General features: G+C 29.6%; 1 protein-coding gene across 50 annotated transcripts in view; it reads right to left on the bottom strand.

Moving 5' to 3' along the window:
• LOC129918675 (dystonin) overlaps positions 1-22,192 on the bottom strand; it is a 195,978-nt gene that overhangs the window by 46,161 nt on the left and 127,625 nt on the right. For 42 of the 50 annotated variants that reach the window (XM_055999327.1, XM_055999329.1, XM_055999330.1 and 39 more), the window contains 5 exons: positions 21,120-22,041; positions 20,227-20,857; positions 19,966-20,101; positions 18,995-19,078; positions 18,282-18,503 (listed from right to left, as the gene is read on the bottom strand). In XM_055999327.1, the coding sequence (XP_055855302.1) occupies positions 18,282-18,503; positions 18,995-19,078; positions 19,966-20,101; positions 20,227-20,857; positions 21,120-22,041 (1,995 nt within the window). The remainder of the gene's footprint in view (positions 1-18,281; positions 18,504-18,994; positions 19,079-19,965; positions 20,102-20,226; positions 20,858-21,119; positions 22,042-22,192) is intronic. The other 8 variants (XM_055999349.1, XM_055999350.1, XM_055999352.1 and 5 more) reach the window with 2 other exon arrangements.

Genomic DNA, 22,192 nt, shown 5'->3' with positions numbered 1-22,192 from the left:
ATCTATAAGTAGTGTGCTTATTTTAAAACGATCGATGATGCAAACTGCCCTCCAGTTATATTCGTTTATAATTTTTCAAAATTAATAAATAAACTTATGCCTGTAAGGTAAATAGGTTTTGTTGACATTGACATTTAACAAATTAAAAGATTAATGGTACATTAATGATATCGCATCAACCTGAATTCTTTTTTTTTTCTAACAAAACCGCAAACAGAACTTCCTTCAAAATAAACATTAATCTTTTTTTTACAGAAAAAGACAAGGTTCAAGTGCAAACGATTTGTTAAATAGAATTTAAAAATCAATTTGCAAAACATAGAAGAAAAAAACAGATGACGGTTAAATTAATAGCATATTAGCATATTTGATAAATTGGATATTAATTGCGCTTAGAAAATATACCACGCAAATTTTTATTTATTTGTAAGAATGACATACGTGTATTGTTTGCTAAAAAAAGGTGTTTTTTGGGTGCTTACCTAATGCAAATAGATTTTGTTTATATAAACGATTTTTAAACGAACAAATAAATCACCGAAAATATTTTACGTTCGAAGGTTACTCTTATAAGGTTTGTGAAAAATGGTAACCCTAGTTTGGTATTGCCGGATGCAATGAATTTCAGAGGTCATTGTGTTAGAATTGATAATCACAATTATACATTTTCCTCTATTACATGATTACACATAAAAACAAACGTGCAAACTGTTTAACTATAGAATTCCAGATTTTACATAATTACACTGGTCAACAAAATTTGACTTTTTTTTTGGCACAAGAACTAAAATATTCTATTCTAGTAGTTTTTGGGATGCTTAATCCGAATCTGAAGTCAGAAAAATTTGATTGGCCTCCGTTTTTGAAATATTACGGTTAGAAAATGTCAAAAAATGTCATTTTGGCTGTTTTCGAGGTTCTGTTTTTATGTGGGGTAATTCATTATAAACAAATTTGTAGCGGTGATTATAAGAATCTTTTAAAAACTATTCTAATTTTCCCCATATCTCTTTTATTGCACGAGATATCTTAAGTTTCAGTTAATAAGCCAAAGAGAAACTAAACTTAATCTAAAGATTAAGTCACTGGTCACAGAATTTTTGCCACAAGAATCAAAATATACTTTTCTGAAAGTTTCTGGGTAACTAAAAAAAAACCTTTTTTTGATTTTATAACGTTAATATTTCAAGAACTAAGGCTAATAAATTTTTCTGATTGCGGATTCGAGCTCAGCAACCCAAAAACCTCCAGAAAAGTATATTTTGGTTCTTGTGGAAAAAAAAGTTTAATTTGGTTGGCCAGTGTTGTTTCTGATTCAAAGACCGCTGCTTAAATTTTTAATATCTCGGGCAGTAAAAGAGGTATCGGAAAGATTTATAAATTTTTTAAAATTTTTTTTATAGCCACCTTTACAAATTTATTTATAATGAAGTACCCCACATAAAAACATAACCTCGAAAGCAGCCAAATGACGGAGGCCAATAACAATTTTCTGATTTCAGATTTGAGTTCAGCACATCAAAAACTACTAGAAAAGTATATTTTAGTTGTTGTGGAAAAAACCTCGTTGACCAGTGTTATTAATCAGTCTTCTTATGTATAATTACTATTTGAAAATGTTTTGTTTATAAAATTGTCCAATAAACAAGTGAATATATTTTTTTTCTATGATCTTTGACGTGTACTAACTCAAAGAATTAAACTTTTAGTTTACAAAAAGTAGCTTGGATCACGTTTGATTTTTATGGGCAATTGAATGTTGATTAATTTTTTAGCACTCGGGGATTGTATTAAAGCTTTTTTTTTTGTTTTGGTGAGATAACCTATCATTGGGTTGTGTTATAGACAACAATTAGTCATTTTTTCCTCAGATCATGATTATTGTAGTTAGATGAGTGACAAACGGAAAGTATACGTCATAACCTGTAAAACTCTAGGTCATCTCTTTAGACAGGGGGTTTGTTATTTAGGGTATAAATTGAAGTCACCATTTACTATACTAAACTTAAATAAACAAGGTTCAGTTGGACTTAACTATTAATTTTTGAGGTCGCTGATACAGTAAGCTCCATGGACACAGCTTTGTATTGATTGAAATTTTGGGTTCATAAGGAACAATCGACTTCAAGGTAACAATTAATTTTCTTCTATAAAGCTTTACCAGCTTTTAAGCCTCATTAGAACCAAGTTCAGCAATTCTGTATGTCTATATCTCAAGCAAAAAAAAAAAAAAAAACTCAAGCCACACGATTTGCTTCAAATTAAGTATTTAACGGTTTGCAGCAATTTAGCGATGAGGTGAAATTGAAATTTAATTTTTAGAATCAAAATTGACAGCACACATGCTATATAAGCAGATGAGGTAAGTAAAAAAAAAATGTTTAAACTTTTACTACGGGTCATGTCATAACACAGTTTTCTTGATTTCTGACTTTCTCGTAAATGAATTAACGTTTAAATAATCTGAGTATTAAATAAAAATATTTTAAAAACTTTGAAGAAAACACATTTTTAGATTAAAATTTATAATGTATGTATTTTTTTTTTTTAAATTAATTTTTTAAAAATTGAAAATTTAATTTGGTTTAGATGTTCATTATTTTTCAAAATCAGCACACCAATTTTTTTTTTTTTAGTTTTGGAAATGTATTCAATTACTTTTCTTTTAAATAATGGGTTTGACAATTTCAATTTTTTGTCTCAAAATTTTTGGTTGTACAAGAAATAATGTTACTTCGCTTAAAGACCAAAACCAATTAACAAGAACTGTATGCAAAGGACATTTGTTCTTTAATTTAGATTATAAAGCTATTTTCTCATGCCAATTATTAAATCGTGTGTTTAACAGTGTGTTTAACACTCGAACCGAACCCCAATTTCTAGCTTTGCTGAGACGAACTATCTTCGGTTCAGAATCACTCCAATTCAGTTTGAGAAATAATTAAAATAAAAATTTTATCAATCAATTTGGGAATCTAATGACTTTGACAGTCACGCATGATATGATAGAAACGATTCCAGAGATTTTTTGTGCGAAACAAAAATATTTTACATAAAAAAATGTTATCAACTGAAAAATATTTGCATTGAAAGTAAAATTTTTTTTGCAAACAAAAACATTTTTATATTAAAAAACAAATTTAATATAGGTAGTATTTTTTTTTAGAATCAATTAGTTGAAATAGCTTATTTATGGCCAAATAATGAAAATTGTAAGAAATTCGGCAAATATTAAAAAAAAAATTACTTAATGCACACTTTTGCATTGATATTTTTTTCAATGCAGAATATTTTTTATTTGCAATATTTTTTTTAATACAAAATATTTGTATTTGCAATAAAAATTTTACTTTCAATGCAAATATTTTTCAGTTGCAATAACATTTTTTTTTATGCAATTTTTTTTATTTTCAATAGTTTTTTTTTAAATTTGTAATAGAAAACGAATGCATTAAAAAAAAATGATTTTTTCTACCCTGTTTTTTAATCATTTTAACTTTGCACTCTACAAGACAAAAACCCACTTCTATTCCCAGAAATGAGACATGTCTAATGTCTATAGACATGACTAAATTTGTAATTCACGCACAGTTTTGTCGTGTTGTTATTATGTGCCTCTGCTTAAGTAGCAAAAGCAACATGTATTGTATGGTGAAAAAATATTGCAGGGTCATGTTTGCATTTTTTTTATTGATATTAATGGGCTATTTTTAGATTTCTTCCGCTGTTAAGTTACTTATTTTGTTAAGTAAAGGCTTCTTCGTAACATGTACCTTAATTAACCTTCTAATTAAAATCAAATTAAACTCCATATAGAAGACTAGCGAGTCTAATAAAATTCGTACCTACTACATGTTAAAACCTAACCAAGTAATCAACCGGCCCTTAAAACATAAAAACCGGTATAGGTACCTCTAAAACATGTCTCTAAATTTATGGATTAAAATAATAAAAAATTTAAATACTCACGACTACGTGACAAAAGTATTCTGTTAACTACAATATAAAATGAAATAAACAACAACAAAACAAAAATTATATTTTGGATACATTACCTGAAATTCGTAGGCAAAATCATAGTCGTCTGAATTCATTATGTAAAAAAAAAAAAATTAAAACGAATACCACGATCCGATTACGAACACAATAGATCACAAAATTAATAAAATTAAACCCAATTTAAGATTTTTTGTGTTTACAACGAAAAAAAATCACAATTTTTACAAAATTATTTTTTTTGTTATTTTGCTTTAAATCCAAAACAATGCCATATTTTTTTTTATTCACAAATTAAATGTTTCTTGTTTGTTGATTTGTATTTTTTAATTATTTCTTTATTTTTTTTTTTGTATATTTCTTTTAACCATGTGCTGGGGAGAGATTAAACCCGATAGAATGTGCTGATAAATATTTATAATTTTTTTGTTTTTTCTAAAAATATACAAAAAAGACGGAAACACTTTTTTTTTCTACTGAATTTTTTTTTTTTTTTTCAAATCTATGATGTCAAAACCGTGATGACAAACTACACGCGCTTCGGGGAATTTGCTACATAAAATTCATAAAAAAGCCTTCATGGGATTGTGTAGCCCGACGACGGACGACGCGGGGCATTAAAAAAGAAAGAACAAGTTCTGGTAAAATTTATGTAGGTAGGTATACTATAGTTGCTGTTAGACTTGACTACTTGACTATGCGGTGGTGATCTAATGTATACCTATTTATTTCTAACCAACAAAAAAACATGTTTTTTCAATTTTTTTTTTAAATTAACTTGTGATAAACTATCTTAATGGTTAATGTAATTAGTCCGTATATGTATAAAGTAAGAGAATGCTAATCAAACTATAATTGGTTTAAATCAATTTAATTGAGATGCGGGATTTTTTAGCCAATAAAGCAGATGTTTTTTAGTGGAATTCCATTGTTTTCTTTGAAGACTCGAAATTTTGTAAAGAGCAAAAAAAACCCAAAGAAAAAATTATATCGATACCGGCATCAGACAGAAATAAACAAAAATATAAATAATGTAATTATAAATCATTATGGATTGTCTTTTATATAGTTGATATGATATAAAAAAAAGCATTCACTGATTAGATAGAGTCAACATTCTTGAGTTTGTGTTCATACATGTACATTTCAAACAAAAAAATGAAATCATTTCTGTTTTAAAATCAAACTCAGGTAAATCGTTATTTAAATAAGAAATAACAATAATTTCCGATTTAAAATAAAAACAAATTACAATGTCACACCATTTAGTTTGAAATATAAAAACATATTGTATAAAGGGTGTTTCAGTTTATTATTTTAGTTGTTTATTGTGAATTTTCAACTGTGAATTATATGATTTTGAATTACGTTTTCAGTCAACTAATTTTTTTTTTTTGATAAAAGAGAACCCTGGACAGGCAAATAAAAAACACGGAAGCAAACAGATCCTTATGTCAAAAATTTCTGTTCTGTCAAATTAAAGAGTGATACATACAGTCACCTGTCATATTTATGTCCGTAAATCACAATAGGGATCGAAATTCACGTCCGAAAACAAGACTGAAAGAAACAGAGCCATTCACCATTATGGGTGTGCCATAATATTAGCTTGAATTCGGTTACTTTCATAAGGTGTTTAACATCACATTGACAAAGTTACCAGACAGACTAGTTGTCAATTGGTCGGATCGACCGCGATTTTGATAATTTAAACACTTAAAGGAAGGTCTGTTCGTTAAGCCGGATGGTTTTTAAAACAATTTGATATTTCCATTTCTGATAAGCTGTCATTTGGTGGGTCCGGTAAGTAAATCAATGTGAACTATTGATTGTCATATACCTATTCATCATTATTGTATATCTAACTATTGATTGAAAACCGAAACATTGACTACAGACAGACAGCTAGTAATTTGCCAAATATCAAGAAGTTGTCTATTCACAATATAACAGTTATAAAGGAGTGACATTCAAAATGTCATAAACTTTTTGAATCACAATAAAACAACTCACTTTGACACAAGTAGTATATTGTATTGTTTATATGAGACGTGTTCAATTCACAATCAAAATATAAAAAAATCATTTGGCAAATTTGTTTAAGATTTCTTCCAGCCAAGTTAACGTTTCTTCAAACACTAATATGCACAATTTTCACGTAGTGGGGAAAGTATGTCAATTCAGAAAAATGTATAGTGGGCGTCAGTATTTTAAATTATTCATTAATGCGTAGGTTTTATGCTACGTGATGGTTTTTACCATTTGAATGAAAATGGGAGTTCAATCACAGTTCATGTATTCAAAATGCATAATAACGGCAAATTTTATACACCATACATATTTTGTTTATAAGAAGTGACAGAGCTTGGGAGAATTTTGTGCAAATAATATTCAACATTTATTTATGTATTTATGATCGATTAAAATAAAAGCAAACAAACAAACCTACTATGTATCGCAAAAATAAGAAATTTTTGACAAATGATGGCAGTTGAATGACATTTAATACGTTCATTGATACTCTATATACAGAATAAATAAACAATACATCCGTTGAAAATCAAACAATGGTAAGTAAATTTAAGAAATAAAACAAAATTAAGGTGTGAATGAAATGATTCAATTCAGCAAACAGACACTTAGGTTTACGTCAACAAAGCACAGTCTGATGATTTTCAGTCGCGAATTGAATTACTTCTTGAAGAAGAGAATACAAAATCGTTGTTGCAGTGAAAATCGGTGCATCAGAAGCTTTCATGGATGTTGCTCACAAAAAATGTAACAAAAAAAGACATTTACAATAGTTATAGCGTTCCATTTGGTCTACTATGACGTAGTTTGAAATACTTTAGGTTTTTTTTTTAAACAGAAGAATGCGAGTTCTTCAAGTTTCTATATTTACAGTTAAAATAGATCCACTTTTCGGTGTTACAACGAGAGATACAAATTATACCAATGTATAATGTATAAGAACAAAGAACCTAAATGCATTCTTCTTTTGAAAATACATAAAATGCTTTAAAACACACCTTTTGTGAAATTTTTGACTCAGAGAGTTCCCTAAACATACACACCGCAAACTAACCGCAATATATGACACAAAACAACTTAGAGTTAATTCACTGCCCCAAGCGCAAACATCAAACGAACCTTGACATATTTTTGACACTTCGTCAATTTATAATCAATTACCTACTGTCAAAAAAAGTAAATCATTATAAAACAATAGCGGAAGGGGTATGAAACTTTCGAATTGGTCAGTTTTATGCAGATGGTGTTACATTAAGAGACTAATAATCTGTACGACGATTTTATTTAACTATCATAATTTTGTAAGGTTATTTTGACAGTTTTGTTTCTCTACGAGAAAATATTTTTACTTTGTTATTTCACAAAATCTGAAATGTTGTGGAACAGACCTAATATTTATCTATGAATGTTTAGGAATGGGAATGACATAATCTTTTTCACTTTTAATAACGCAATAACGATCGTAGAGACAAAACTATATTTTCTATTGTCACATTTTATCAGTATTTGACATTAAACCAGCGTATATCTTAAAAGGGTCATCATTAGTGTGAAACAGACAGATGAAATAGACGCGTTCAATTCACTCACATAAATAAAATCCGATTATTGACTTGCTTGTTTGGTTTCATTTACAATGGAATTTTTATAAATGAATCCATGCTCGGAACATTTTGACATGGAAAGTGACAAGATGTCATACAGTTTTCTTTACTGAGCAAATGTTAGAACAGGAAATGAAAGCATTTCGGTAGTTTTTAACCAAAGTTTTATGATTTGTTCCACTTGCGTTCAGACAATAATTGGTCCTAACTTATTATCAAATTTAGTGATAAGGTTTAAGGATATACATATTTTGGAAAATCCGCCAATTTTATCCTTATAATGGACCCACTTCTTAATCTTCTACTTGGATGAAATATTTCAGTAGAATATAGAATTTGTATAATAAAAACAATATTCATTTAAAACGAGAAGAGCCGGTAACTGAACACCCGAAGTGATCCATATAATAAAAACTTGACCGTCCTAGGTATAGTCGACAGTAACCTTAGAAGCCAGCCTGTGATAAAAAAGTGGGACTTGAAAAAGTGAGAATTGAAAAATCCTTCGAGGCAAATGTTCAATCAGACTTCCACCAAAAAATTGAGGGACCAGTTGAACTGTCGAAAACAGCTATGCTCCAATAAAATATCATACAAAATTGACAGTTCATTCAATTTGTTCTCGTTTGTAGTAGATTTTGTAATAGATTTAAGGAAAGCCTGGCGACAAGTTAGTAAAAGGGTTAAATAGTTTACTACTAACATTTTCTTAAAGCCCAGAACTTTTTTATATTCATTTTGTTAACTGATAAATCGGTACTAGCTTTTGATTAGTAAAGTCCATTGTAACACATCACTGAATATTTAATGTTTTTGTCTGAGTTCAAAAAAATCTAATTGAACAAACTTGTCCCACTTGTCAAAGTTCGTCATATTGATTAACGAAAACTGAATTTAAACAGCTTGCACCATGACGACAAAAACTCCAACATTTTTGTTTTTTAATCTAAACAAAATAATGTCATGTTTTCTATGAATTGAAACACCCTTTAAAATTATCAGACTAATAAATAATAAACAAATGCCGTCATAATTAAGCGATGATGTAATAAAATTGCATTTTTTTTATGTCTATTTAGAACTTGTTTATAAAAAAAAAAAAAAAAAAAACAGAAACACTACATTAACAAAATTAACACACGAGAAGAACGATGAACATCACGAAGAATAACAAGACAAATAAAAGAGAAAGGAAAAAAAGATTTTTTAAATTTTAAGACAAAAAATTCAATTCGGAAATGCTCTTTGCATAAATTTCGCAAGCCACTATACAACAAAAAAAATTTAAGTAAAATAGGCTTTCTAAAAATAGACATCGCGTAGGGCAGGAATTGGAACACCACTGGGTCACTCACAATATAACTATACAAAATCTCATTTACTACATAGACATTATATTTGCATATATTTAAATATTTAAAAAGGAAAGGAAGCACTTTTAGATGCTTATCTTCTTGAATTAAATGAAACCAGATGTTTAAGTGCTCCTCGACAGAAAAAGCTTTCAAGGATTCTCATGCATAAAAATGCACACACAAAAAAAATAAAAGCTCTTTCCCATATCGATTGGAAAGGACGAATGTCAGGACAGCTGATTGCCATAAGGGAGTTTCCAAATAAAAATTTAAATTGATGTGTTTGTTTCAATTTAATGAAGATGCCGAAATTTTTTAACCGTCAAGCGGCATAGTCGAAAATTCTAATTCAAGGCTACAGTCGAGTAGACAAGTTTTCCAACACCTTCGAACATTAATTTGTTGTTAATTTAATTTTTTTCCAATTAAATTAAATAAACTTTAACTTTATTGTGTTGTTTTTTTTACATTTTAACACGCACTCGATTATTTCCCACATCAATCGCCACCGTCGTCGTCGGTTGCCGCCGCATCAGATTGATAACAAAATCAATAGGTACAAAAAATAAAAAATTAATAAAAAAAATTCAATTTTCGAGTGTATAGGTTATGACATCATAAGTAATTTTACTTCGGCACACACAATGTGGTTTTGATATGAAAATTAATATTTTTTTTTTTTAACGCTCGCCCTTCAACCGAATTATTGTATTTTATTAATACAATTCAAGGTCGGAAAAAAATTCATTAACATTTTTTGCATATTCATAAAAAATAATTCACGTCGATTAGACATTGTTTCCATTTTTTTAAATATTTTTTAAAAGAATACTTATAAAAATTTACTTTAAGAAATAACGAAAAAAATGAACCAACGTTAAGGGAGTGCTGCTGGAAAAAAGCTCATCCCACAGCGACGACCAATTCAAAACTAAACGAATGCCGAAACTTGAATAAACTTTCAAGTCGCAAACAGCTCTAGCTCTATATTATTTTTTGTGATGGTGCGGTAATGGGGGAATATATTGTGCTTTTAGTCATGGTTACTCACTCATCATTTCAATTTCACCAGGCCAGGCCAGCAGCAGCCCTCCCACCCAGTCTTCTTGTTTCTTAGACAAACTAAGCAGAAGCAGTGTGATGTGTTTTGTTTAACGTTATGGGAATTAAGTGTATAGCGCCATTGTTAACAGTCTTGGGGGTTAAAGGAGAGGTTTTCGTTTTTTGGTACAAAAGCTTATTTGCTTCGTTGCATGCATAAATATATAGCTACTATCTACATATTGCCGCCGAGACCGATTGAGATACATTTATTTTTTTTTTGTGTATTGTATTTGTAATTTTGTTGAGCTTTTTTTTCTTCCTTCAAATTTGCCGGTTAGATTGTAAATATACATTTAGCCAACAATATGTTATACCTAATAAAAAGAGAGACAACATGGCAATAATTCTTTTGTATATTTATCTCTCTGAGATGTTAAAGTGTTTCTTTTTTTAAGAGTATGAAATACTTTAAAAGCCTCCAAAAGCGATATGAAACTGAATGTCAACAAAAAAAATACAAAAAATTAACAACAAGGCCAAGACAATATTATACTTATATACACAATTGTACGTAGGTTGTAAGTACTTGAGAACTTGATGAACTGATGTCATAGCACGATAAAAAAGAAAACCACTAGACTTGGTTTTAATTTTTTTTTGTATTGCTTTTTAAATTGAATTATCGATTATCAGAGAAAATGTTATCTTGAAAATGTAAAAAATGTTAATATTTTAATTGACATGTGAAAAACATGTTAACATGTTTTATTAGTGTTTTTTTTTAACTTAATTTCTGTGACCGAAATAAATAAAAAATTTTTAATGATTAAAGACAAAAAATGTAGAATTAAGCATGAAAAAATGGGTATAGTTGGATTTTTCATAGTATTGCTCTTCGCTAGCTGAATTTTTTCCACTAAGGGAAGCCGTGTGTTCTAAAACGTATAAAATGTGAAGTAATCAATCGGAATTTCTCGATTTGTATACCTTTGCAGATTACTGCACATACTACGAACTTGCCCAAATAAAAAAAAAATACTCATACGCCATAGTGAACCACTTCCATAAAATTTATAAATGGTGATTGTGGTAGATCTTGAATACGGGTTTTTAAAAGTGCGAATTTTTGAGGCTTTTTTTTCAAGCTATACTTTAATGTCTTCATTTGATCGGATTTATTGATCAGCAAGACCATGTGGTATGACGGTGGTATTAACCAAATTGTGTGTAAATGTGATGGTTGGTGCAATAGGACTTCCCATTTGAGCTCTAACAGGTAGGATTTAACAGGTTTAGAAGTTGTAATGCTTTAAATCATTCCCAAATCTTAAAATACTGAAAAAGACTCTTCTTTTCATCTGAAATATGCCTTCTATTCATCGACTTCCGATATGTTTGGCCTTGCTTATCAGTAATGGTCGTCAAATCATCTTCTTGAAAGGTAAGGATCCAATTAAAAAGTGTTGTTTCACTAAAAGTATCTTCATAAACTATTTAAATCTTTCGATGCACATCACCTGCCTTTTTCTTTGAATGGGAGCAAAACGTATATTAAGCTAATGTCTAAGATAACGGTTTGGATATTACAAGACCACTACTGTTTCCATCTATTGACAAACAACCCAAATTTAGCTATGCCGGTACGGTGTTTTAACCTATTGTGTTCGTAAGCGAATAAAAATGTGAAATCATAAGTCGGAAATTCCCAATTTGTGAAAACAAGACGGATATATCGTCGGACTTCTGGAGAACACGAACTTCATCCAAAGGCCAAAAATATGTAAGTCACAAATTCAGTTCAACAGTATTGTAGATAAAACTGATTCAAGATTCCCAAATGGGTTTTCTGTTTACAAAAAATGTTACGCATACACCGCAGTGACCTAATTCGATATGCATGCTGATTTGCAAACATAAACTAAATCGCGAATGTAAGAAAGGGGAATCAGTCACTAAACAATTAAAAGATCTTTTCTTATCTACTGTCCATTTTGTTTGTCTTCACAATACTAAGACGGTTTTTTTTCAACTTTAATACCAGAAATTCTGAACCGAATCTACGAAATACTTGAAATCAATTATTAAAAAATGAGTTTTTCTCACCGTTGCGTCACTTTTTGTCACAAATGAAAATATGAACAAAAAAAAATTACTGAATAGGATGTGGCAACGTTGTTGCATTCCAAAAAACCAGAGTTTTTTTTCCTTGAGTAACAGTTTTTGAAATTTGTTTCTATGTTACTCAAAAAATGTGCCAAAAAAAAAGAACCCGAAAACACCAAGATTTAAAGTTCGCTTTAAAGTTTAGTGCTGAACACAACCAAATTGTTGAAATAATTTTGTTCAGGACTAACTGCTAAAAAGATTTAAAGGTTTTACAACTGTTTTTTTTTTGTGTTGCATGCTTTCAGAACTTAGTCTTAAACGGAATAATTTAGTATTCTTCTAAAATTATGCTTGGTTTTTCGAAATAAAAATTGTACCTACTAAATTTAAGGAAGTTGAACTGCGATATGAAAAACTTTTAGATACAATAAGCTAAAAGTGCTAAAAGAATATAATTATCTACAATGTGTTTTTAAACAAAAATATCGACATTTTAAAGTGTGGTTGCGATATGTTTTCATCCTACAAAGTTTCGCAAGTTTGGCTAGTTTTCCAAATTTATTTCCAAAATTTCGGAATCCACCCTCACAAAGACGGAATTCTATAAAGTCATGTTAAATCAAAGAAAAAATCTCGGATATATCAAACCGAAATATCCTTAATTTTTAACATTCTTGCTGACAACTTTATCGATTTTTATATATGTATTATTCTCTTTTTTATTGAGCCATTTTTATTGATTATTCGTACATATTGCACAAATATCCTTTGAATTAGAAGTGACCTATTTTAAGAAAAGTCAGAGGTTCAAATTCAAATGTACCTACTTTAAATTAATTTTTTTTTATTTTCGGCAATCTTAAATTAAAATTTAAAAAATTCTTAAAGCAAAAGGTTAATTTTGTTTTTTTTTTCTGAAATACAAATTTCTATTGATGATTTCAATTTTGATTTATTGAAATTTATCTAAAATTAATCAAAACTGTCACGAAAAGAATAATTTCAAAAAAAAAACTAAAATAAAAGTTTCAATTGAATAAAGTGCATGACAAAAGACTAAATTCATGTCACGCGATAAAATTATTCAAAAAAAAAAATAATAAAAAAAAGAAACAATTTGACATTGAATGAGCTTTATTTTTATTTTTTTTTGTTGATGATATTTGAATAAAAACGAAGTCACCACTTTCATATTCTACTCGCCAAATGATATCATTCATAATCAAGTTAATTCAACCATTAAGTTCGTTTCTATTCAATATATAAGTTTATGCCTAATGCCTATATTAACTATTTTTAGGAGTCAACACTATTGAAATATTTTAAAAACATAAAATCTAGATAGACTTTTTATTTTTCAACAACAGTAGTTATAGTAGGAATAGGTATTACGTCATTAGTTAGATCTCAAGCGATTATCGTGAAGTGAGAGAGCATAGTTAAAAATTCATTACCGGGGTCACGCTCACGATACAAAAAAACCACAAATTAATGCAAAGGAGTGGGTAAACTGGTTCTTTGCTTTGAAGTTTTTTAAAAAAATGTATCTCAAATGAAGACAATACAATACGAAAAAAAAACAGTAGGTATGAAATATATTTCATTCTCCAAATAAAATAAAAAAAAAAACAAGACAAGAACAAGAATTCTATATATGAAAGGTCTACAAATGAAATGACTATAATTGAGTTATGTTTTATTTTCTCACACGTTTTTGTCTTTTTTGTCGGATTTCTTGTATAGTCGCTTCAATGACTATAGATAGAGATACAAAAACAAAATAACGTACATAAATTTGGGTGGGCATTAAAAAAGTCTAAACGAATAAAGGCAATTATATGAGTTCGTGTGGACTAATCTGACATGAAAACAAGTTTAGAAGTCTTTGATTCCAGCTAAGACGATTTTTGTTTGCTTTTTTTAATCCTATTCTATACGTACTGAAGTGTAGCACATTTTTTTAATAGGTATATGACGAGGATGTGACATTTATGATCGAAAAAAAAGACAAAAAAGAAAGACACGTTTGTTTTGTGGTGGCACATTTTTTGAATGAGATGAGTTCACAGGAAAAAAGTTTCGAAATCACTTTTCAAAACTTGTATTTTTTGAAAGTTTACAGCAATAAAATTTTTGAACCATTTAAATTAATGGTTGAGTGGATGCCATGGGCCATTGCAAATAGATATTGAGGTCGATGTTAATAGAGGAAGTGCTGGCGATTTATCTTCATCCATTTTTTAAGCTCTCTGATAAAGTGACAAGTGACTATTTAAAATACACATACTTGAAAATACAAAAAGCAGATGTGAAAGAAATTTTGGGCACTCTGAAGTTGAAACTCATATTAAGGGTGACTTTTTAGATGGATGACACGTAATCAGTGCTATTATTCAAAGTCAGCTACCATTGCTATTTCATCACAAAAAAAAAAAAAAAATACGTTGGGTATCTACCAAGGCGTTAAGTCTTAGATACGCAGGAGGAAACCCCGTTTCTTGTCGAAAATCGTTGTTAACCGATTTTGTCTACGCCGATAAGAAAGCGTTAATTGTAATAACATTACATGTGTTATTAATAAGGTACCAGACAATAAACTTGAAAAAGTGAATCAAACTTGGGCTTATCGTATCGACCACTTAATACAATTAACTTCAAGGTGGAAAAAAAGTTCATGCTGAACACATACATATGTACATCAACTGCAAGCATTTTTTTTTATACATTTCTGAATTATACAGGGTGTCCCAAAAGTAATGGATCAAACGAAATATGCAGATAGGCCAACTTTAGGGCTCTCAGAATTTGGTAACTTGTTCATCCCAAATCCTTACGGTTTTCAATTTAATGCAGTTTTTGTGAATTATCGAAAAATCTCGACTTTGCAACAGTATTTTGCTTCCTCCGCTCATAATTGATTTTTGTTTTTTACAATTCTTTCACTAAAACATTGCCTAATAATAAGAAATAATTATTTAATCAAAATATTTTTTATTTCATACGCCATTTTGCTGCAAATTATGTAACAGTTCCATGTTTTATAAAAACTCAATTTCTTACTTTTATTTGAGAGGAACATCCCGAAAAAAAATTGTATGGTGTGATACTGGTTTATTATTTTAAAAACTTGCCGTGTTATTGCACTTTTCAAAAATGTATAAAAATTTCCAAAGTTCAAATTAGAACGAAAGATATTACAATTTTAATGCAAAAAAACAGGGGTTTTCCGAGCAAAATAACAAACAAAAATCGAGGCTTTTATTCAAAAAGAAATAAACAAACAACAGTCGAGGAAATGTGTTTATTTTTCTTTGTTATTTTTCTCTGAAAAGGCCTGTTTTGTTGCATTAAAATTGTAATATCTTTTGTTCTAACTTCAAGTTTGGAAACTTTTATACATTTTTGAAAAGTGCAATAACACGGCAAGTTTTTAAAATAATTAACCTGTGTCACACCATACAAATTTTTTGCAGTGTGTTGCTCTGAAAAAAAATTAAGTAATTGAGTTTTTATAAAACATGGAACTGTTAATTAATTTGCAGCAAAATGGCGTATGAAATAAAAAATATTTTGATTAAATAATTATTTATTCTTATTAACCAATGTTTTAGTGAAAGAATTGTAAAAAACAAAAATCAATTATGACCGGAGGAAGCAAAATACTGTTGCAAAGCCGAGATTTTTCGATAATTCACAAAAACTGCATTAAATTGAAAACCGTAAGGATTTGGGATGAACAAGTTACTAAATTCTGAGAGCCCTAAAGTTGGCCTATCTGCATATTTCGTTTGATCCATTACTTTTGGGACACCCTGTATATAAAACAATTGTAAAATAAAGTGAGAAAATCGGTTTCAAAATAACGCGATTTCAACCTTTTATAATTTTTTCATTTTGATTTTAAAGGTTTCTTACACCAAATTTAATCGAAATAGCTATAGCCGTTTTTCGGTAAAAATTGCAATAACTTTAATACGTTATATAGGAGGTATCGGAGATACTTAAAAAAGATTTTTCTGGATTTTTGCAAAAAAAAAAAAAAAATCAATGTTTTTTTTTTCAAAAAGGAACAAAGATTAATATACATTTTTGTATGTACTCGTATTAATATATTAATTGATAATGTTTAAAAAGGCATACAAATAGTTTTCTTGAAAAATGTTTGAACATTTGTATTTATAAAAAAAATATTTTTTTAACGGCTCTTACGATTTTTAAATATTTAAAAAAAAATTTAATACCAGGCCTTAAGAAACAATTCTTTGCCGCCGGGTACAAAGGGGTTAAGTCACTAAATTGCACTTTGCGGGTTTCGATGAAATAAGAATAACCTCTTTTTTCTCTTCTATTTGGTATCAAAAACATAAATTTAGAACAACTCTTTTCTATAAAAATAAGAGGATCCATGCTCAAAAGTTCATCGATCAGCTCAACTTCACATTTTCAGGCAAACTATCAATTATGACTTAACCCCTTTGTACCCGGCGGCAAAGATTTCATTTAATTAGGTTGATTTTTAATTAAAAGATAAAAAAATCTTCGTATTCTACTTTTAATTCCTTCCTACATAAAAAATATTTAAAAAAAAATCATCAAAGAAGGTGAATTGTTCGACCGGATTCTAAAACAATTTTTTGTGGCGATTACAAAAAAATGTTATTAAACGATCAGTCCTACATATTATATCCTTTTTTTCTATGTACCCATTATTTTTAACCATTAAAGCTTTACCAACTTCAGAAATTAATGTAATGGTGTGGTTTCCATGCTTCCATGCTTAGGTGAAGGTAAAGCCAAATAAAAGTCATCCCCAAACACTGGAAGCTTTTATAGAGTAAATTATAGTACGCTAAGGAACTTCTACCAAGCTATTGAAAAGTAAACCAATTCCAAAACTGTCCAATTTTTTCAAATTGAAATTGAAAACAATGAAAACTTAAATTCAAAGCAAATTTTTTGGCCTTTATTCCAAGAAAAAAAAGTTGCGAGATTTATTTTTTCTGAAAAACATATGGAATTGATCAAACTATAAGTTCTCATCCAAAAAGTCTGGTTAAAATTAAAATAACACCAACAAATTTGGTTATTTTTATAGCCAGGGCGTATAATAAGTTGTCATGAAATAAGTAACGAAAAACTATATAACATGTCATAAGCATCTTATAAATCCAAATGCGAAAACCATCACGTTGTTAATGTTTCTTCCTTACGTTGATACCTACCCATATTCCTTGTACGTAGAATTAAGGTTTTAATAAGGTTTCCACCTGAGCACAACTGAATAGAAACATTAATTGCTTTGGGACACCCTTTACTGAAAGAAATCCAGAAACTTGCACTTAAACTTTCAACGTGATAAAAATCACAGTAAATCAAAGAATGCAATTCTTGGAATTCCACTTGCCCTTAGGAATGTGCTTACATAAACAACTCTTGACGTAAGTTAACAGTTATTGCTTTTCAAATTAATTTTCAATTTCCAAGACATCCGTGATATAACTTCAAGTTTTCTAAAGAAACAATCTGACAATTGCAGCAATATGCATAGCTTTTACCTTCATATGAGCAGAATGACGTCGAAGTCTTAGATAATAATGTAAGGAAAACAACAGAGAAGAAAAGTCAATGTCAATCCAACTTATATACATTAAAACCAACTGACTTAATAAAAAACTGACCATATAATCTCTATTTAATAATATTTTTAGCATTCAATTTTATAAGGGACTACCAATAGATTTAATTTTCATTTATCACAAGCCTAGTTATAAAAAATGATAACTATTCAACAAATATTCTCTAAATATTAGTCGCCCCCTTCTTCGTTAGTTAAATAAAAAAAAAAAACTAATCAAATGAATATTTCATTAATAAAAAATATTTTTGAATTTTTCAATAATAAACCAGTAAAAGGTTTGAAAAAACACGATTTTACTCAAAAGCATTCTTTATAAATGAATGGAATTACTTTTTTCACCCAACACGAAAAATATTTTTATTTTCAATTTAATTTCAAGTCGTCGTCGTATATATTTCGACCCACTTAACTCCTTAATAATGAATTCAGACGACAAAAACGCCAACGTATCCAAAACAATTCAATAAATTAAAAATAAATAAAAAACAACAACAAAAAAAAACTTACCAATCCATCGGCTCCATTAACTTCAATTGCAGTTTTAAGTCTCTGTGATAAAGCTTCAAGCAGTCTTTCATATTTATTATTTAGATTGTCCAATGATTGTGTATAATATACAGTTGCTCCTGGATCAGCATCTGTAGGTCGTAAATCACGTCGTGGTGGCGAAAACGATGGTCTAGCTTCAACAAGCCAGTCGATAAAATGCAAGCATTTTCCATCGTATATCTTTTATAGTTGATTTTTGTTGATTGTTTTTATTGTTGATTGTTTGTTGAAATATGGTTGGTTATTTTTTGGTTTAAGGGTTAAATAGTTAGTGATTAGGATATTATTTAATTTTTTTATTCTAATTTCTAAACATAATTAAAAAAATAAACTAAAAAAATGATTTGACAAAATGAATTTTTATTAAATTTTGTTGGTTAATTTTTTTAAATTTTTATTTATTAAAATTATATTTAGTGCTTTTGTTTGTTTTGTTTTTATTAATTAATCATCGTTAAGATTAAGCATTGTTATACTTTATTGTTTAATCTTGTTGAAAAAAGCAATAAATATATTATTTAACACATTCATCATCATCAGTCATTATAACATTCATTCAATCATACAAAATTTTGCCAAATTGATGTATAGTAAAGGAGTTTTTCATTGAAAGTATAAAATAAAAATTGAAAAAAATGTGTAAATGTTTAAATTTAGAAACAAAAAATTACCTTCGCTTCTCGAATAAACCGTCCTCCGGTTACATTAACATTTTCGATTTTTGGTTTTCGTTCGATTGCAGCACCAAGAAGGTTCTATTTCATTTTTATTTATATTTTAATTTTTTTTGAAAAATTTGTTTGTTTTTTTTTGTTGTTGAATTGATTTTGATTTACATTTTTGTATTTTTTTATTTGTTTATTGGTGATGTTTTTGTTTGTTTGTTGGGTGTGTAGTGTTTTTGTTTGTTTTGGTTGGTGAAAATACAAAAAAGGATTAGATAAAATATTTTTGATTAGTATACTAATTAATGTAATACAAATGGGGGTTTTAATTTATATATAATAAACAAGGATTTTGGACAAAAAATATAAATAAATTTACAACGAATTACTACTATAAAACAATTACTACGACAATGGAATTGGACATTTTTTTGTTTACTCTAATTTTTTAACTTAAAAATGGTGAAATTAGGAGGGGAAATGTGCGTTAAATTAATTTTTATAAACTATACAAATTTTTAATATACAAATTGTTTTTTCTTATTTTTTTTTTAACTAGTAGCGACAAAAATACAGCTACAGCCATTTCACCAATATTTTTTTTTCTTTTTTTCCCAGCAAATTGACAAAATTAATTTTTATTTAACATTTTTTACGAGTACGATTTTTAAGACATTTATAATAGCAATAAGCTAAATTATAAAAAAAAATATACAACCAGCACCCGAACAACTTTTATATTTTGTGTTTTATTTAAAATTTAAACTTAAATTAATATTTAATTCTTAAAAGCAATTTGAAAAATAAAAACAAAATCTGGTGAAATTTTTTTTCAATATGAGTCGACTATACAAAAAGAAACAAAAAATTTTGAAAAAGAATTCCCGGGAGAAAAATAATATCACTCGAAGGGGGTGTTGGAGGCAGAGAGACATAAAACCTGAAGATGTGGGGGAGAAGAACAGAAAAATACTTACGTCTAGTTCAAGTGCAGAAGCAGCCGTTGGCATTGCTGAAAGCTTTTCAGTGGTGCCATCGACCCATGTTTCTTCAACTTGAATGCCAGCCTGAAGATTCTTCAAAAGGCCAATTGCCGTTTCGCATGATCGCAGTCTAGTTTACAAATAGAAAGAAAAAACAAAACCATCAAAAAGAAACGCATGAATAAGGTGTTTAATTAGATTGAAGAAGATCGATAATAAATATAAAAATTTAATCAACCATAACGAATTTCTCACCTTTCAGCTAATTGCGTACACACTGTTATCCACCTGGTATTTAATCGTTCAACATTTGATGTCAATCGTTTCAAATCACCCAACACTCTTGTCGGCACACCCATGCGTCCTAATTGATCAGCAGCATCATTCATTTTATCCATGGCGGGTTGTTGTTGTGATATAACATCTTGCATATTAGTCAATTGCTTAAATACAATATGCAAGCCTTCAGCTGATGATGGCAAGTCCAGATGTTTGGCAAGTGCATTTTCTAATTCCGATATCACATGTTCGTTGTCTTCTAGACCAGCTAGAGAGCCTTCGAGCAGTTTCAATCGATCACCATGTAAATTACTTTGTGTATTTAATTCTTTCCACAATTCTAGTAGATTATCCAGACTCTTTTTGAGTGCGGGTGTTTTGAGAGCAATTGTTCGGAATGTTTCTTGCAAATGCTTAAGTTCTGGATCGAGAACACGCAGACGACGTTGATAGTCTTCGTGTGTTTGGACAGCATGTTCCAATGAATCCAGATCTCTTGGCAATGGAGATGAAAGGATGTGATCTAGCTCACGGGCCATATCTTCAAGTTTGCCTTTGATGGATATGCATTCTTCAGTGAAGATGCGACTGGCTTGTTTGCTTTCCTCTGAAAAATAGAAAAAAAAAATACAATTAATTTGTGATCAAAAGGAATAAAAATATATGTACAAAAAAAAGTACCCCGAGTTTTTCGACTGACAAATAGTTTCTTCATAATTGAGTTGCTTCTTCGAATGATTCCAAATGATATCTGACTAAATGTGACATTTTTTTCAAACACCCAGTCACAAAAGAAACTATTTCTCAATTGAAAAACTCTTGACAACATTAAATTGAATAATTGCTCTCCTTTATAAACTCCCACTTACCTTCAGCTCTAGCGCGCTTCTCAAATTCATCAAAAAGACGATTAACTTCATCCATTTCACGTCTTAATCGCCTCAATTGTGGATCATTTGGATCACCTTCGCTGAGTAATTTATCTGCGTCATCATTCAATGCCCGCCGAATGGCTGTTCTTTGTTCTGGTCCCATTGCCAAAAATTGATCAAAGTCCCAGCCCTTGACTACTTTAATTGTGGCAAATATCATATTCTGACGTAGACGGAGATGTTTCTTTTGCCATAGTGCAACCGAACGATCGAATAGTCTCTTCAAACGATCTGCAGCCTCAATGGCTTCTGGATCAGGTGGTGGCAATAGCAAACAAGCACTTGGAATAGAACCTTCTACACTACGACTATTCCTTACGCGCCATTTAACACGACCTGAATTGTCAATTAGAGTACATGTCTCACCCTTATCCACATTCACTTGCTGACCTTGGTGTTTGTAGGCGCATATTGCTTGCACTTGAGATTGCCTATTCACAGGTTGTTTGCGTTTATTCAACGGCACAATAGTTTGTGCGCGATTTTGTAGTGTTTGCACTGTTTCACCAAAGGCATTCAACTCCTCACGCAGATCTTGCATTCCACGCAGCAGTGCCTCACCTTGATCTAGACCAAAGTCAGATTGTGAATATGTGGTGTTGAGTACTTCATCACGCTTCGCCAACCATTGTTCGGCGTCTTTGATTTCAGCAAAGAAATGATGATATTCAGTTGCATGTTTGAGGTGGACTTCCAAACACAAAGTCAATTGGAGCAACCATGCCCATTGCTGTTGTAATACACTCAAATGTGCTTCGATGCATTTCAATGCGGGGTGCTGTTGATTGAGTAATGCTTCGCCACGATCTAAGATCGTTCCAAAGTGTAATTCACGTTTCTCTAGTTCGGACATTAGGTTCTGGAAAAAAAAAATGAATTCAATTCAATTAAAAATAAAGAAAACAAATTCCAGACATGGTAGAGATAGAGATACTGTTTTCTATTGGAGTTAAAAAAAAAAAGAAAAGCAAAAGTGCAAACATAAAGCTTAATGGCGGGCATTGTACTTA

This window comes from Episyrphus balteatus, chromosome 4, assembly GCF_945859705.1.
Source record: "Episyrphus balteatus chromosome 4, idEpiBalt1.1, whole genome shotgun sequence".
NCBI lineage: Eukaryota > Metazoa > Arthropoda > Insecta > Diptera > Syrphidae > Episyrphus > Episyrphus balteatus.
The sequence above is the reverse complement of the archived record's forward strand: the minus strand, read 5'-3'. Positions and strand labels throughout refer to the sequence as shown.